At 42.1% G+C, this 19,241-nt stretch overlaps 1 protein-coding gene across 1 annotated transcript in view; it reads left to right on the top strand.

The window, feature by feature from the left end:
- LOC8053523 (mucin-16) overlaps positions 1–18,604 on the top strand; it is a 36,346-nt gene extending 17,742 nt beyond the window's left edge. The window contains exons 3-5 of the mRNA XM_002433335.5: positions 10,116–11,933; positions 17,338–17,422; positions 18,531–18,604. Coding sequence (XP_002433380.5) covers positions 10,116–11,933; positions 17,338–17,422; positions 18,531–18,573 — 1,946 coding nt within the window. The 3' untranslated portion in view covers positions 18,574–18,604. The remainder of the gene's footprint in view (positions 1–10,115; positions 11,934–17,337; positions 17,423–18,530) is intronic.
- The last annotated feature ends 637 nt before the right edge of the window (positions 18,605–19,241 follow it).

Here is a 19,241-nt window from a genome sequence, read left to right as displayed (position 1 = left end):
CCTCGGGCCCGGAGTGTGTTAAATATTGAAAACGAAGAGGAGGAATGTGCGCGCAACAAAGGACCGAAGACGAGAAAGTGCGGAAAAGAAGCGCGAGGACAGAGAACATCGAGACGATCGAGGCAGCGGTGAGCGTTGTACATATCCTGCTGAGTAAACGTGTTTTTATCAATTTACACCGTGGACGTCGTTCCTCTAACTTCAAGAAATATTGAGTCCTGGGGCTGGGGAGCCATTACGGCTTCCGAACGCCTCTTCCTGCAGCCTCCCGTGTCGCAAGGCCCTGGCAGCCACTTCAGCACCATTTTTAAGCTGCCGATTCTTCAATTGTTAGCTTCGCACTGATGGCATCAACGAAAAGATCCAAAGGTCAAAGATCAACGCTTTCAAACCCACATTGGTCTTAAGAAAGCACACTCCCAAGCAGCACTTCAACAAATGTTAAGGTTTGAGTGTCCCCTAAAAAGTCCCTCGCTCACGACTTTTCAGTCCTTGCGGCGTAGCACCCGTGGTAGCCGATGATCAGGGGTCTACGACGCCAGGGCCGAGGTCCGGACGTAGTGACGAGGCAGTTTACCGATGGCCGAAGGGTTGAATCAGGCCCCGTACGCCGGTGGCAGCCTATGACTAGGTGTCCGCCAAGGTCTGGGCCAAAGGACGTAGCGACGAGGCAGTTGGGCGTTGGCCGAAGGCTTGAGTCAGGCCCAGAACGTCTGTGGCACGGAGTGGCAGCGGGTGTTCAACTGCGCCACGCATGCAGTCTTGTCTACCTCCGGAAGCTTGGCGCCCGGACTGCGTGAGAAGTGGGTTGTGGGTCGGGCCTCTTGACGTCTGGTCACGCCGACGGAGGTCCGGCCTGGTCGCGTCTGCACCGTCCTTTGTCAACCGCCCGAATCCCCTCTCGCGCTCCTCGCACGCCCCCACCTCGTCTTCTTCTTTCTCGTCCTCTTCGGCTGGTCGCGGGATCGCTCATCACACCAGACTAAGCCAATCAATTACCAACGTCGGTAGGCCACTGGCTAAGACAGGCAATTGGTGGCCAGCTTAAACCAATCGATTGCCAACTTTGGTAACCCGTTGGCTCTATTACAGCTTATATTTCTGAGGGCGTTGTCACTACCGTAGTCAGTACTGCAGTTGCCGTATTTTGTACGCACTTTGAAGTCATTTTTGGACAAGCAGGCATAATGCAGCTTCTTCTGTTATATGATGCGTGATAAGTTTTCTTTGCAGATTGAAATGCCCATCAGCTTTATGTCACCTCCTACCTCAAACATAGGGTGTTCGAGATGTTAATTCAACGAATTTTTATTCGTGAAGACATGTAATTGCTTACGCAGTCGCTGGATATTTGTTTAAGGCTTTATTTTTTTTCCTAAAATTATTAGTGCTTTTTATTTATTTTTTAATTTTGTCCGGTTCAGTCTGAATTATAGGCCGCGTTTCGCGGCTCAGCAAAGCGGGTTGCCTTGAGATTTTCAAGATCACATACAGCTGACAATACACCCGTGTCCTAGGTTGGGGAAGCGGGTGGAAATTTCGGGGCTGCCTCCCCCCCCTCTTTGGAAAGGTTTCCCGGCTGCGTCGCTAAATGGGCATAGAGAAGAGGCACTATGCTTTTTGCGGTATAAACATATACACAAATCGAAGGAAGCGTGCATTTTGTATTTCGTGTGGAATTTACTAAGCATAACTATCAGTTTTGGGAAGACGCGTGTTAGTTATAGTCGGTGACAGGTGGTAGAAGCTCCTCCCATCTCTTTCCATATTTGTAGATCGAAAGATCAGGAGGAGTCGACCTCCTCCCCAGCGTTTATTTTTAACCTGTCACCGAACACGGTTTTTTTCTGCGTGGAAGTTCAAACTTGCTACAGCTCGCAATGCATACAGCGTTCTAATTCAGTTGCTAACTTGCTCTGCGTGTGAAAACAGAAGAATCGTTCCCCACGGAGGCACAGCTAGAGATTGTTCTCAGCGTGCGCGATCAGCACATTAAAAGAACTAAGCCAATTATATATAACATTGGTAAGCCACTGGCTAACACAAGGCCAATGTTGCCCAGCCTAAGTCAATCGATTACCAATGTCGGTAATTGATTGGCTTAAGCTGGCCAACATTGGCCTGTCTTAGCCAATCGATTACCAATGATGGCAACTCATTGGCTAACATAGACCAATGTTGGCCAGCCTAAGCCAATTGATTACCAATGTTCGTAACCAATTGGCTAAGACAGGCCAATGTTCGCCAACCTAAGCTAACCAATTGCCAACGTTGCTAAGCCGTTGGCTGAGGTTGGCCAATGTTGGCCAGTCTAAACCAATCGATTGCCAACGTTGGTAAGTTAGTGGCTGAGGTAGGCCAATGTTGGCCATCCTAAGCCAATCGATTACCAACGTTGGTGAGCCGTTGGTCAAGTCAGGCCAACGTTGGCCAGTATATTCCAGTGTACCACCAATATTGGTTCTGCGATGGCCACATTGGCGCAATATCTGACCATTGTTTGCGAATTAAATACCAATGTTGGCCCGACGTCGTGTGATGTCTGGGATATGGTTTCTCAATATCTACCTTTTCCTTGCAGCGTCGTGAAAAGCGCTTTGCGGTACAAACGGGCTCATGGCTGAGATGGTTAGAGGCAACTGTGACCACTGTGTTGTCGTGCCATCTGCATGCGTATACCGCACAGTCACACTTGTAGTCGAAAGCTCCTCTCTCCTCTTTTGCGATGTCTTTCTGGCTCCCCAGCGGACAACTACCAGTTCTTGTTTCTCGAACAGTTCCTGTCGCTCTTATACCTTCGTCAGCCAGTTTCGTCAGGAGATCGTAAGAGGTGAAAAAGTTGTCAAATTAGACCTCATTTTGCTCAGGGCTAGACAGGACAGATACCATGTTGCTGACCACCCTGAGCCCGAGGGGTGTCTTGTCATCCTTCTCCTTTCTTCCGCAATATATCCCCATCGCATAGGGATACCCATTTGGAGAGCACATCATCCATATCTTATAACCAAATCTAATGGGCTTCCCGCGTAAGAACATTTTGCACGAGTGGTGGCCAGAAAAGGGCACTATGGACTCGTCGATGTTGAGGCTTTCATGGAACACTCCAAACTGGAGGAAACATTTTAAAATCTCTTCGTAAAATGGATGAATCTTCGCCATCTTCTCACCTGCTTTCAACTGAGTATTGTCCACAATGTGAAAAAATCTTTTCAGTTGCCTGAACCTATTGCGGGACATCACTGTCGCCACTAGAGGCACGCAAAGGTCTTCAGCCGTACTCTAGTAAGAGTCTTCGGGGGGAACGGAGTGATAGCCACTGAGAAGTAAGAGCCAAAAAACTGCCTAATATCCGCTGCTGTGACGTCCAACTCGGTTCCTTACTGAAGTCCATACCTTGTGGTCATTTCAGCGAGCAACCCAAGGTATTCAGGAGAAATAAATTTGGTGAACAGCAAAAACAGGCTCATGTTTGGAAGCTCAGGAAACTCCTCTACCAACGGCCGAGGGTGCTGGTTGGCAAGTGTTTTGTGAAACATAGAATGTTGACTTCATTCCGCTCTATTAGAAGACTTTGGGGTCTTGTTACCCGCCTTGGTGGAAGCTTTGTGCGCCTTCCCTGCACACACTGAGGTACCAACTACCGGTTCTTCACGGAATTTCCTCGCGGGTCTCTTCCGCTGTGGCTCGATACTGGTGCTCTCCGGAGAATTAACGCACCAACCCTGCACGTCATTTTCGTTCACGTGCTCTTCGTCAGTAATGTTGTCATCTTCGTCAGGTGGCAACTGGCATATAGATGCATCTTCGCGTTCTTCATCGGAAAGGCTGAACAAAAGCTCAACTGCAACCTCCAAAGTAAGGAAGCGTTGAGTCATATCCTAAGAGGAGAATTATTGCACGGTAAAGAAGTGTGCCACCACAAAAAAGGAAGCAATAAGGTTGTTCTCTACTTACATTGACAAGTGGTGAGATTGCCACGTACTGCACGTGGACGCCGCGGCTTACTCGTGCTGGACAATCTCAAAAGAACGGCAATGAAAGCTACCAAACAAGTTTCTGCCAACCGCTGCACAGGGGGCGCTACCTACAAGACTAAAAACTATGTCGAAGTGCAGGCCCCAGGTTACGTTGAATTTTGCTACTGTCAAATGCCAATGTTCCAAAAACGGAACGTTTGAGAAAAAACTCAATGCCAGTGAAAGACGGACAAGCTGTGGTTATTTATTTTTTCAAGTATTATTCGTTCATTACGCATTTAATAAATGTTTCGAATGTCTGGCCTTCTGCTCTTTAGGCACTTGTATATCTAATAAGTTGAAAATTAAACTAATGACTAGCCTGTCTTAAGCCACCCGAGGCATGAGCAATTCACATTGGATTGCTTTAATATTATAGCGGTTCTTGTTTCTGATTTGCATCATTCTTCATGATCTTTAAACACATTATTTATACAGGGATTTGCCTAGTTGCATTATGATCAAGCATCAGCTTTGAAATTTTGAAGTCAGCACTTGCCTAGATACGCCACGGATTTATTTTTGGTAGCAAGTAGTTGCAGATAATAGGTGTATTTTAGGTAAAAAATCGTGAGGGTGCAGGCGAGCTGGTGAATATTAACCATGCTTAATTAACCTGACACTGGGGTAGAGAAGAAACATCGAAACGTAGAAGGGACAGAAAATAGACAGGACGACGTCTCAAACTCAGCTAACTCATTTATTTAGTCCACTTCCTTATATAGTCTCAATCTCAAGGTCATCTCCACCAACACAAAAGGACAAAGTTGTTGCATTGTGTGATGAAGGCTGTGGCGCTTGATCTGTATAACTTTGTCCTTTTGTGTTGGTGGAGATGACCTTGAGATTGAGATATATAAGGAAGTGGACTAAATAAATGAGTTAACTGAGTTTGAGACGTCGTCCTGTCTATTTTTTGTCCCTTCTACGTTTTTTTTTTAATGTTTCTTCTCTACCCACAGTCTCAGGTTAATTCAACATGGTTTTAGGTGTCTGAAATTTAGGCTTATTTCGTTTCCGTGTCGGTTCACAAGACGGAAACAAAATGATGGGGGGGGGGGGGGGGGTGATTCCGCGTCAATTCATGCAATGATAGTCCGGGTCAGAATTTCGAAATGTTTGTTAAATATTTATGAAAGCCATACTCTTGGGAGGAACATTCAGCTATGAATGAATGACGCAACAATAGTTTTCGCTCAGATATAAAATAGAGAAGCTCGAGGCGTGGAAATGGAGAAGTTTCAACGATGCTAATTTGCACAGTCGTCATTTTGTCATCCAAGCTTAGACGTCCTCATGAATGTTTTAGTACATTTCTCAAAAAATAATCAACACATACAAGAAAAAAGTAAAAATATCAATAAAATATTTGTCTGCAAACAAAACAATCAAGCATGATATAAAAACGCGTTTTAGAGATAAATTCACATTTTGTTTGCGAATAAACTATCTTTTATATTACTTCGCAAAACCTATCAAAATGCGCGTCCTCAAATTATCTTTACGAATATATAAAGATAATATGCCCACCCTTATATGTCTTCTTGTTATTAGCGCGGAAATGCAGCTGATTTCTTGAAATGTTGCAAGATTGGGAGTCGATATTTAAAAAAAAAATCCCTCTTTTATTTTACTTTGTTCAACTCCCCTTGGCACTTTGCAGTGACTTCAAGAAACTTGTAGTGGCCAAACATTTAGTAACATATGACCCCCAAACGGAAAAAGCTATGACAAACCTTCACTCGGACCGATCCGATGTCTTCGTTATAGCGGCTGTGCCGCATAACGTCGCCTTCATAAAAGCGTCAAAAGCTAGAAAGCGGGACTCTATTTAGGGAGCGGAAAGTTCTGCTGTTCCGAGCATTGCTTTTTCGTTGTGTGGCCATACTCCCCCCACCTTGCCCTCTTCTTCCCCCTCCTTATCACGAACAAAAAAAGAAACGCCTGCGAACGCCACTGCTGGCGGCAGTTACGAATCGTAAGCACATCACATTACCTTGAAACACAAAGCTAAATACGTGCAGAGTCAGTTACGGGAAAATAAGGCGAGAGTAGTTGCAAAGGAAAATATGGAGGTCAGTTAGTCAGGAAGCATTACAATCTAAGCATTGAGACTAGGAAAAACAGAAATAGCGCACACTACAAAACGAAAGTTCAAACGCAGCTGAGCTTATTCACAAGAAGAATGATAATAACTGCATGCCCACGTAGAAATAAAAAAATAAGGAAGATAAGACATATGACCGCAAAGGCTTGACTGAACTTAACCAGACAAACTAAATCCCTCCAAGGTTAAGGACAGCAACGGGAATGGGTACTTCTCCCAAGGACCTAAACAGATAAGTTTCACCACAATATGTGAAACGTCCGAGACAGAACCCCTAACACACCTCTCTTTTGGTTATTACCGTAACCTCCTTTTCCAACACACACACACATACGCACACACACACACACACACACGTACTTACACACACACGCGCGCGCGCGCACGCAAGCACGCACACGTACACGTACACACACACACAGACACACACACACACACACACACTACACTCCAACACCGAAAGCCCAAGAAACATTACAATAAAAGAAACATTACAATAATAGAAACTTCTACAGGGTGATTCAAACTAAAGACAGCTGACTATCGCTATGCTTGCAGGAGACTCGGTGTCTTTGGCGCTCAACAAGTGGAATTAAAACAACCAACACCAACTTAACTGCGCGCGACGCACCGATTATATCTACAAGAGAAGACAGATGTTGATAACCACAAGAGCATTTTCTTTCGGAACTCTGACCGGATATTTTAAGCCGGGAGAGAGGATTTCAGAACCTCTCAAATAGGCGTTTTGGCGGACGTTTCCAGTTCTGCCATTTACGAAGCGAGTAAGAGACTAGTGTCAGGTTGAACAGCCTTGGCCCAACGATTCAGCACAGTGAGACTGTTCTGTGTGGACTATAAACGGGAACTGAATAACAAAGGTAAAGCGACAAGCGCCTCGTACCGGTAGGGAGGCTCAACAAAGTGCGGTTAAAAAAACTACGGGCTCCACGGACAGGGAGTGAATCTGAACTTTTATGCCAACATTGCTACAAATACCTCCAGAATGAGATTGCTCTCCTCACAACGTAAGGACATGAAACTCTTCTTTCCGGGACTCTGATGAAATTCTGACGAAGTGCGTAAAGACTTGTGTGCTGCTAGTCAATCGGTAACTCCATTGAAACCCCGTAAAACTACAAAAAATGCGCGAAACTTATTTGAAGAAAAAACAAGCTCAAGCGAGTTCTTCATTAAAAAGAAAGCTGTCGAGCGTTTATGACGTGAAAGCCGGCGAAGACAGTTGTGAGCACTTCGCGGTGTGGTTTGACACATTCCGCTAAGCGCTGAAGGCATGTAGTTCCCACCAACAACGCATGCGATTGTACGCGCTTCTGTCACTAAGCGTCTAGAAGAAAATATATTGCGTTTGATACCGAAAGCGACTGCCTACATGATAGATCAAACAAAAAACTGGAGCGTAAAGGTGGTGTATGTGCAACCCGCGATCCCTACATGGAGAGAAAGGCGAATTCCGAAGGCGTGAGGGTTGCGCTTGAGTACTACACATGCGACGACCTCTCATGCTCCGTTCAAAGCCCCAACAAAGAGGTTGTCGTCAAAGTCATGATCAACAAATGCAAGAGCAATGTCGTAAAAAGATTTTTGACCCTCTTTATTAAGGAAGCTTACCAGCTGTTTAGGAAGGACCAGCCCCATCGAAAACTAGGCATCTCTAAATTTTGTAACCTACGACCGAAATGGGTAAAAACGAGTCCTAAACACGAGGTGTATTCCGTCTATTGTCAGTTGCTTTTAACGGCAATGAAAAATGTCCCAAAGAAGACATTTACTGAAGACGACCTCAAGCGCATCTACCTCTGCTGTGCTCCACAGATTGGTTCCTGCGCCGTTGCAAAATGCCAAAAAATGCAGAGCATATCGCTGCAGTCGCTTCATCTCGACGAAACAAAGAGATCTGTTTCGCGTTATGGGACGCCGGCGAACTCGTCAAAAAGGTTATGAATACTTCCGCCTTCCTGCGGGAAGTGGAGTCATGGAGCGAAACGTATATGAGGGATTCTTACATCCATGAGCTTCAGCAAAGCCTAATACGTGACACAAGAACCGCCTTACCACCCAATGCAGTGATGTCCCACTTCGATTTTGCGGAAAATTGGACAGTAATCTTCCCAAATGCAGAAAGCTGCAGAGTTCTTATTGGAAAAACAAACTCAAGTGTCTCTCTTGAGATGTGTAACTGCGTCCACGCAAGACACGCAAAGCTTTGCTGTAGTCAGCGATGACGCAACACATGGCACAGTTCACGCTCTTCTGGCCACAAAGGGCATAAAAGAGTATGTTGATGAACATTACCCAGTCTTTTCTGAAATAATTTTAGTGTCAGACGGAGCGGAGCGGCCGCGCATTTCAAGAATCGCTTCCATTTGCACGAGTTGTCTCGGAAGCCGAACTCTTCAACAAGATGTATCTTTTCAGTCACTGGACACGGAAAAAGCGCTTGTGATGGAGTAGCTGGTGTTCTTAAACACCACGCAACGCTCACAAACTTGCGATGTCCGCTTAACTCAACTGCCACCGCTAAGGACTTTGTGGAAGGGCTGCGTGAAAAAGTAACAAATGTCTGCATGTTCCTTCTCTTTGCGGAACGGATTCGACGGTCCCATGCGGTGAAGCGAGCAGAGTGTATTACCGTAAAACCTGTGAGGGGAATCCACACCTCTAATTTGTAGAAGCCAATGTAAGCCGAGAGATTGGATGCATACATGACCACTTGCGCAACTGAGAGTTTTAAGCTTATATGCATAGTTAGCGAATTTTCAGAGTGAAATGTGAATTGCAGAGTGAATTGTGAATTGTAATGGGAATGTTAGAAATACGAATTGCAGAGTGCATTTTAATTGTAATCTAAGTAATGGTATTCCAGCTCAAAGCCCCTTTTCGCTTCCGTTATACTCAACCATTTTGAAAAAAAATTAAAAAAAATTAATGATACATGCCATAACTGCCCCTCAAAATGGTTGGTGGTGTGCGGCACGGCCGCTATGACGAAGAAGTCGGCTCGCTCCGAGTGAAAGTTTGTCATAGTTTTTCTCGTTTGGAGGTCATATGTTACTTAATGTTTTCCATCACAAGTTAGTTCAAGTCACTGCAAAATGCCAAAGGGAGTTAAAAAAAAGGTGTTTCCTTTTTTTAAAAATTTCGACGCCCAATCTTGAGGCATTTCGAGAAATCAGTTGCATTTCGGCGTTAATAAGAAGATTGTAATTAACGGTGGGTTTATTAGCGACATATATTCGTAAATAATATTTAGAGACGCGCATTTTGATATGTTTCGTGAAGTATTATAAAATATGATTTATTTGCAAAAAAAATTGTGAGTATGTCTCTAAAACACGTTTTATGCCATTTTTGATTTTACTTGTTTGCATAGAAATAATTTATGGATATTTTAATTGTTTGTGTATGTGTTGTTTGTATCTTGTAAAAAAATTAAACAAGTTAAGGTGACGTGAAAGCTTCCATTAAAAATGACCACTGTGCAAATTAGCATCGGGAAATCTTCTCAATGTCCATGCCTCAAGCTTCTTTATTTTATATCTCAGCGAAAACAAATGCTACGGCGTTCATATATAGCTGAATGTTCCTCCCAAGAATATTGCTCTCATATATACTTTTAATAAAAATATATCAAAATTATGTCCCGGAACATAGTATTGCACGAACTGACTTGGAATCACACGGTGGTTGGTTTGGGTGAGCGAGAAATAAATTCACATATTATTAATTTAATGTCACTTCCCAATAGTAATGTAATAGCGACAAATTTTTCATCGAACGCATTTCAGTATTTTACTAACAATGGCAAGTCAGCCCAATTTTGTATATTTGAATGTGTATATATTTGTATTAAATCATGTTGCTGTTTTTCACTAGTAATATATTCAATTTGTCAGTATAGTCACACATTTAGTACTGCCACTTGTTCTTAAAGCAGTTAAAAAGTGTGATAAAATATATTTTGGTTTCAGACGAAAACGAAGAGGTTTTCTCAAAAGGCTCCTCGACGCAAAGTTCAAGTCAGTCAACACCTGCATCAAAACGTTCATCTGAACAATCTGCAATACCTTCTGAAACTTCTTCAACTGAAGAGCAATGGACTACCACTTACGCGAAGACTTATGCAGTCACCAAAAGCAGAAACATGGCTCAACAGGAACTCAATTCTTCCATCACAAATTCAAAGCCAGCTACTCTTGAACTTACGTTATCCAAAAACACTTCAACTACCCCATTGATGCAATACGAAACACCAAAAGGCGAAGCTTTAACGCATGTAACCATGAAGCAAAATTTAAAAATTACCACGGTTGCTGATACAGCACAAAACAGCATTGGTATCGCCTTGGTAAGCAAAGAGCCCGACTTTACAACTATGCCATCAACAGAAGAAAATGTGTCAGAAAAACAATGGAATCTTTATTCACCATTAAACAACCTAAGAAGTACTGTAAAGGAGGTATGGAACACACATAAATCTAGCGCCCAAGCTGCGTCAACAGAAAAAAGACAGGTCACAGAGGAAGGCAAGGAAGCTAAGAAAATGACTTCTGCGCATTCAGAAACCTCATCTTCATATGACTTTTCAACAAGTCCTCAGGAACGTGGTACTGAGGGCGTAACACTGCAGGTCACAGAAAACACAAAGGAAGAAGGAGGGGGCCTATCTACGAAAAAAGATGTCCACCCGAAAAACGCAGATATTTCAGAGGCAGTCACACAAGGTAAACCAACCGTTACTGAAAAAGTAGAAAGTAGGTATGAATTAACAACTTCGTTTACCTCAATACCTGCTTCAGAAATTGCACACACACATCGACCTTCGCATGCATCAACCTTATCGAGTGATTTGCCTCCAACTGTAGAAAAATCCACCACCAGATATCAAAATGACGAACTCGCTACACAAGATAAAAAAATTTCAACTGAAGTATCAGCATCAGGTGAACGTATCGCCTTACCCCAACCATTGACTACTGTCACAGAAAAAACAAACCTTGCAACACTAAAGCAAATTTTCAGCACTTTGTCCGCAGCTGAAACGGCTGGTGTGGAAGGTTCTTCGGGAAGAAAGAGATTGGCACTAGAACGCACAACACACTCGTTAGAAGCAAGTGTTTCAATCTCTTCGGGAGAAAAAATTGCGATAACTCCGTTCACATCAATTGCACCAAGTAAGTCTCGTAAAACAACACTAAATCCAAACCTAGTTATATCAACGACTAATGATTCAACATATACAACTCATAAATTGAAAACCGCTGTTGAACAGTCTTCTACTAAACCATCAGTTTTGGTTACAACTAATTACTTTGGTTCATCAAAAAACCTTTCTTTAAAACGTCACGCCACAACTGAATCACGTCCACTGAATATAACTACAGAAGGTATCCCACAAGAACTAGCAAAGGGTTTTGACCTGACGACTAATATTTTTGTAACAACACCGAGTGACATCAGTTCTACTATAAACACAGCTCAATCGCCTTCAGCTAATCATCACATAAAGACGCACACTACTGTGTATTCACCCAGTGAAACGCTCTGTGGATCAAGTTTCTGCGGATCAACAGATTCAAACACGCAAGTTCACAAATCCAGGAGCACCTTGAATGACCGAATCGGAAATCTCGAGAGATCAAGTCCTAAGCCAGCCAAAAGCCAGTCAACAGCAACCTCCTCGAAATTAACAAACACAAATCATCCAGGAGTTGAGGTGACAGAAGAAAACTTCCCTGTTGATGGAGCAACTGAAAAAAGCGAGAACCCTATCCCGCATGAGAAGGGAGGTAAGTGACCGAGATTGGGTAAATTTTAAGACCCGAAGTCAATAGAAACGTAGAACTAGACACTTTTGTGGGGTGCACACAGTGAATCTTACACTGTAATACAGGTCAAAGAAATTGGCTCCTCCAGATAGGGAACTCAAACTTTCACTGAATTCGCAATGCGATGGTACACTGTACCTTGGGAAATTTCAAGGCGTACTACCTTCCCTGTTAAAAGTGAAATCAACAAACTTGTTAAAATCTGCGACGGGCGTGTTCGTGGACGACCTAGTAATGTTGGCACACAGATTATAAAAGTAACATTTTGTGCCATCTCCCGGTAGGCACAGAGAGTACACGATGCTGTCTGTTTGCTCGCAGTGCGTATCTGTATATGACGCAACAAGTTCTTTTGAGTGCTTATTCGGTCGTCTGCAAACACGCCCGCCGTTAACTTTAGCAAGCTTGTTGGCCTTATGCTTTACAAGAAGAGAACTGCGCCTTGAAATTTTCTAGGTAAAATGCATCACATTAATATATATTTGATGAATATTCTAGATTTCTGTAATAAGGCGCCGATTATTCTGGTTCGTTTTACAACGTAGGATCCACTAGAGCGAGCAGTATAAGAACACCGTTGTTCAAATTTCACTGTTCAAATGTCGTAAAAAGATATTTTATTCGTTATCATATTTGCTCAATCTTTTATTTTTAGTTTTAAATGAACGGCTATAAAATAACAATATCACTTTGATGTTCATAAGGCCTGCCTAGAAAAGTGATAATTTACCGGTTTGAAATGTGCGATGTTCCACGTTAGATTGTTTCCACATCAGATTCTGCAATGATCCTGATCATATATTTTATATTTATGTGAAAAAAAAATGAAATACGTTTACAACTTCCTGCAATTCCGAATTAGAGCGCAGCTCTTGAGGAGGAGGAGAAAAGGGTACGGAGGGGATGTGTGCCCCTCCTCATCCGCACCCTCTCCTCCCCTCCTCATCTACTTCTCCCATGCCCCTCGCTTCCATCCTCTCTTGCTTCTCCTCTTCTCCTCCTCCTTCCTCCTCCTCCCTCTTTCTTCTCCCTCCTCCTCACTCCTCATTTTCCCCCTCCCCTCATCCTTCTTCCTCATTCCTTCTCTTCCGCTCCTCCCCCTCCATCCTCCTCGCTCCCGCGCGGCGCATTATGGGAAACGTCCCATAATGCAACAAGCGCGTCACCGCGGTGCATTATGGGACATTTCCCATAATGCACCGCGCGGTTACGCCGACGACGACGGCGACGGCGACGGCGACGCCGACGCCGCTCACGCTGGAAACGGGCGCCTGAGAGCTGCGCTCCAAAATAAATGTCAAAGACATTGGAGGAGCATTCATCTATTTGCGGAAGCCGTAGCTCATTTTCTTCTGGATATATAAACTTTTGAAGCTCAAGGCCTTGAGATTGCCAAGTTTTCGCTATAGTACGTTGCACAGCCGTTAATTTCGCAACGCAGAGTGAACGTAGTAAATACTTTTCAATTTATTTTATGAAGGGTTTAGTACACTAAACATAATAATAAAATTGCAATAAACGATTACTATGCAAAAGAACTTACGAACCAAGTGAAATAAACACGTTTTATAGACCCAAGTACAAATTATGCACCAACAAACTACTTCATTAAAGGGACGAACAATTTACCAAGATAATCATATCTAAATTCATGTTACAAATATATACGTAAAGAACATTAATAACCCTTATTTTATTTCTGTTAATAATGCAGACACGGAGCTTATTTCTGTAACCTTGCAAACTTGCACATCAATAATGAAAAAAAAAACTATTTTCTTAAAACGCTCCCCATCCGCTCTCAGTGACTCAAACTAACTAGTCATGGCACAATGTTTGGTAACGTATGACACTCTTAAAACGAAAATGACAACGAACCTTCGCTCAAATTTAGTTTGCTTGTATTCGCTATAGGCGATTTTCCGCACGGCGTTGGCTTTAAGGAGACAATGCGGGTTCTTGGGCGAGTTGGTACTGAAACTTCGAGCTGCGGGGATTGATGTGTCAGCGTGGCGTCAATCGATTTGGGCGATAATGAGACATAGTTCTTGCAAGCATTGGTGTAGAATGGGATTGATTGAATGGTGCGATGATGCAGAGCATTTATACCCTTCATTTTCTGACAATTAAACCAGTTGAAGTTAGCGCATTCTGTTCTCATTTTCCCACTCTCGTCCCTGTCGTGAAGCGCTATTATGTTCTCAAAGTTCAAAGAGACATGTCTTACAAAGGGCAAAGGTTGCACAGCATGGGTGCTCTATCATAGGGTTTAGCAAGTCATACTGACCCTAGCTTAGTTAAATGTTTGTGTTTCCTTACGTTGCCCCCTAACTCTCGCCCCCCCCCCTCCCTTCCCTGGCCTTTTGCTCACAAAGGACTTTCAGAGAACGCCACTACTGCCGGCAGTTGAGAACTGTATGTACAGCTAATTACTGAAAAGCACAAACCCTTAACGCCAGAAAGTACTATCTCTCCGAATACAAGGCAAAAGAAGTAGTATCTGCAGAGTCTGTATCTTCGTGTTCAGCATTGTGTGCCGACGAACCAGCTTACCATTTCTAGGTATCCTTGCGCACCATTAAATGCAATTACAATGGAATACAGATAGAAGTCAATAAGCACAAGGATTTTCGTCTTCGGTGTTTCCATGTCAGTTGGCACAATGATTGTTTTTTTCTATTTTGCATATTTCTGTACAAGACAAACTATAGGAAAGTAATTTCTTTGTGAGAAGCACCCAGCTATACATAACCTCTTTTACGAAACTCAGCCCCAATCGTTTCTGTAAAAAGTACGCATCGCTCACAAAAAGGGTTGATTTCATATTGGTTCCTGTCTAAGGGCAAATTTAAGAAAGAAATGAGCGTTTTGTACAATAGGGTAATAATTACTGTTAGTAATTAACCCTGTTGTTAAAAAGTTAAAGGTCTAATTTCAGTTAAAAAAGGGTGGACATGATAGAGCACTAATAAATCTACACATATCACGGAAATATTTCTGCGGAGCATTTTACGGCACTCCCTAAAAACACTCAATTTGGATGGCTTTTGGGGAAAGTGGAGACCTTAGGACGCAACGCAAGGAAACAAAACACAAATATGAAGCCAAAATGGGGACACCGTAAATGTTTACATGCTACAATAAAGCAGCACCGCTGTACTTTAGTATGTTCTAGAAAATGTCACTGGAGCCAACGTCGTGCGGCAAAGCCCTTATAACGAACACAAGCTCCTTAATCTGAGTGAAGGTTGGTTGTCGTTTTTCCCTTAAAGAGGTCACATGTAACTCAATATTTTGCCATCAGGAGCTGGTTAGACTCACTCTAAAAAGTAAAAGAGTCTCAAGAAAATAAAAATAGGGGTACTTATTTTTTAGCATAGGCGCGCTATACTGCCGAATTTATGAAACTGAGCTGCGGTTCTGCATTAATAACAGAAGTACTCTAGTGGGTAATCATATTTTTGTTTTATATTCTTACGATACATTTGAAGACGACTAATTTTATTTAGTTTGATTTTTTCTAAAAATTCGTTCATTGATAAATACTTTTTGAACGTTTTTCTAGAACGTGTTTATTTTGCATGTTTTCTGAAAACTGGTAAGCCTTTCATAAACTAAATTAAAACAATTTTTACAACATAGATGATTTGGTGTGAACCTGGTGACTGTGCGAAGTCCCCTAGTGAAACCTTAGCAGTCTTCCCTCCTCTAGCGTTGAAATTTTATATATCCATAAGAAAATTAGCTACAGCGTTCGCATATAGTTGAATGCTCCTCCCAAGAACATGGCTTTAATATATATATTTCCGCAACTATAAAAAATGTTGCCCCAATCCTTTTTGCACAACCTATTGTGAAAACGCCCAGTACTAGGTTTCGTTTCAGAATAGTCCTCTCACACAATTGGGTAAGCCGCTACTTTATCTTCAATCTCTAAGGTTGCCAATCCTTCAATTCATTTATTTATTTTTCCGCTTTTTCTCTCCTTTGTCAAACTTTATTTGTACGGCTAGATGATTCCGCATGAAGATTACTTACGGCGTCTCCATGTAATTTTCATTGCATACCTCTGCTGTTGAGTTTCCGATCTGTTCACAAAGGATATAGTTGTTTTGTAAACTGTATCGTGAAAATCGAGAACATAAGAAATAAGATGATAAAAAAGGAATGGAGTTTACACTTCTCTGTAAAACGAAATAAGAGGGCAGCTCTTGAAGTATTTTGATTCGAGCATCGGTCTCGCCGTTGCCGTCGGCGTCGCAGACGCCGACGTCGACGTTACTGCATGGTGGAACGAGCGCCGTCAGGTTGGCCTGTGTCAACAAGGTATGGGGATTGGAGGGCTGTTACCGGTCACGTGCCAATTTTCCCGCTAAATTTAGCGGGAAAGCTGAATTTGTGTGTAGGTTTAGCGACATCAAGCCATGTGCCGTCATTTGCCCTGCTAAATTTATCACAGAAAGTGAATTTGCCTTCAGGTCACGTGACATCGTGTGAAGTAAAGTCAATTTGTCCGCTAAATTTAGCGGGGAAACTGAGTTGATGGCGAGGTCATGTGATGTAAATTTTTTTATTAAATCTAGCGGTGAAGCTGAATTTGTGTATAAGTCATGTGACACGAAATCATGTGACGTCTTTTTTCTCGCTATATGTAGCGGGGAAAATAAATTAATGTGTAAATCACATGACATAAATTCATATAAATATTTCCCTGCTAAATTCATCGGGGAAACTAAATCCGTGGTTAGGTCAGGTGACGTCAACGTTCCCGCTAAATCTAGCTGGGAGAACTGAGTTTGTGTAAAGGTACCGTGTCTTAAACTCAAATGAAGTTATTCTTGTTGTTGAGGTCACGTAACCTTAATCTTCCTGCAATATGTAGTGGGCAAGAGGCCTTATTGATGGGCCGAAGTTACGGCGACGCCGACTTCGATGCCGCTCTATGCGTAAACGGCCCTTAAGAGCTACACTCTAAAAAGCGATTGGCCTTCAGCTGCCAGGTATTTAATCTCAATTTAAGCAACAAGAAACGCCGGGGTCGATTGCAATGTCTCTTGACTTCGAGATAAAACGCAGGAACTAAGACGATCCGCGTTTTGGAAGGAATTCCAATGAATCCTTGTCAAGCATGAAGTGACCGACGGGTAGCGATAAACTCTTTGCTAATATATGCCAAACGCTTTCCGGATAGCAACGTCACGTACTGTAGGTAAGCACTGATGCCAAATCGAAGATGCGTTGTCAAATATAAATCGCTACTTTGTTGTTTTTTCTCCAGATGTAGCCACTTACCTTCACTTTGTACTAAATACGATGCGCCACCTGAAATCCCATCAAAAGAGCCTTTCGTTTTTGTTTTTTGCAGTATCTCCTCTGACCGTTTTCTTGGGAGCCTTGATGTCGTCCATATTCCTTGTTTCTCTAATCGCCGCTACAAGTACCATATTAAGGTAAATATCTTGGTGTGTAACACTACAGATTGCACTTCCCATTCACACACGAAATTCCCAATAGTTGAAAAAATGAGCTATAGGAAGTATAAAATTGAATATTAAACACAGAAAATGAAAAAAATTTAAAAAGAACGACCACGTACTTCGAAAGAAAAAACAGTAATTAATTTTTAGTGTGACTAATCCTATAATTCTTTTTTTTTCCTTTAATATGCAGAGCCAAAACTTTGAATAATGCAATCTTGTTATTTTGTTACCAGGCAAGGGCTACGGTGACGATCTCACTGGCACGGTAGCATACAATAGACCCAGTTAAAAAAATTGAGTTGAAAGGTTTCTTCTATCTTTTTATAGTATTTTGTGTATTGAAAACTAGGGTGTCAATGAACACATCTACCACAGCACGTATGTTTATAATGCGACAAAAAAGAACGGCAGGTCAAAATCCTTCAAAAGTTCTTTATAACAAATTTAATCGGAAAATCTATTGGCTAGAGTTTCTGCTGACATATTTTCCCTTATTCTAAGTGATTAATCGTCCGACCGAGCTTCGAGCATGACTTGTGACCCTATGATCATACAGAAATAAAATCAAACCAGTAGGCATTACTCTTTTATACCGCTTGTTAAAACAATATGATTGTTGCCAAAACGTGATTCGCTTCTTTAGATGCGTTGTTTATAGAGTTTGATCTCAAGGATGTTTTTTTGTGTTTGACCATTGTGACGCTATCGTCGATGGTCGTCCGTTAGCAATCTTGGATTAGGAAATTAACAATTTCTTTTTTCGCTTAGCATTTGAAGCTCTTATATGCTACCATCACAAACATCAGCAATCATGTAATGTAGAAGACGCGTGGTTACACGACAGCTCTCAAAAATTTGAATACAGAGATTTCCAGTTTTAGAAAGAGACTGAAAATCGGGTCGTACATAAATTAAAGGACGTTTTCATACAAACCATAACCGGACGGATTCCACTGCTGCCGTGGCCTCAATTTAAAGACAGCCTGAAAGGAAATATTGCAATTAGAATGCTTACATTCCAATAGTTTATTGATGTATAGTTTAAAGTTGCAAGAATTACATTTGATTACGTTTGCAGGTCAAGGAAGAAGAAACAAACTTCCCGGTCCTCGTACGACTAGGTAATAAACCTTCTCCATGAATGTCACAAGATCTAAGTACGTGGATTTCTAATTAGAAAAGAAACCGCCAGAGGAAGCACCTCGAAACTTATAGAAAAATAATGTATACCCGTCACAATATTAAACTGAGGGTCGTTTCTAAAGATTAAAATATTTGTATAAAAAAATCCGTTAACGCTACACTAATGCGGTTTGTGCATGTGCGTTCTACGGCAAGGGAGACGTAATATAGGCGGCTAATCGTAACGATAAGTCGGATAATTAACTAAAATATATTAATTGATATTTTGATTATTGAAAATAAACATAGTTTTCTAATTAGAAATTATCTGAGTATCATAGAAAATAACTAAATCAGTATTAGAAACAGTTGGAGCACGTGGGAAGCACGGTGCAGCGCTAAAGTTACCGCTCCTGCAGCAAGAGGAAGGCTACCACAGCGCGCCCGCGAGGTTTTTCGTTTTATCACGACCCCACTTTATGCCAGTTGCACGAGTGGTACATTTAGGGCACTTCTGTGCTTCCCACGTACTCAGTGTTTCCAATGCTTCAGTGATTTTCGATGATGCTCTCCTTGTTTCTAATGGGGACCATACGTTTATTTTCCATATCTCAAAATATTTATTGAAAACAATTTTTTTTACTTAGTACTAAAATATATTTCTGAA

The sequence above is a fragment of the Ixodes scapularis genome, unplaced genomic scaffold (genome assembly GCF_016920785.2).
Source record: "Ixodes scapularis isolate PalLabHiFi unplaced genomic scaffold, ASM1692078v2 PGA_scaffold0__279_contigs__length_252992795, whole genome shotgun sequence".
Classification (NCBI taxonomy): Eukaryota; Metazoa; Arthropoda; class Arachnida; order Ixodida; family Ixodidae; genus Ixodes; species Ixodes scapularis.
Note: the sequence above shows the minus strand (reverse complement) of the source record. Positions and strands in the feature narration are given on the sequence as shown.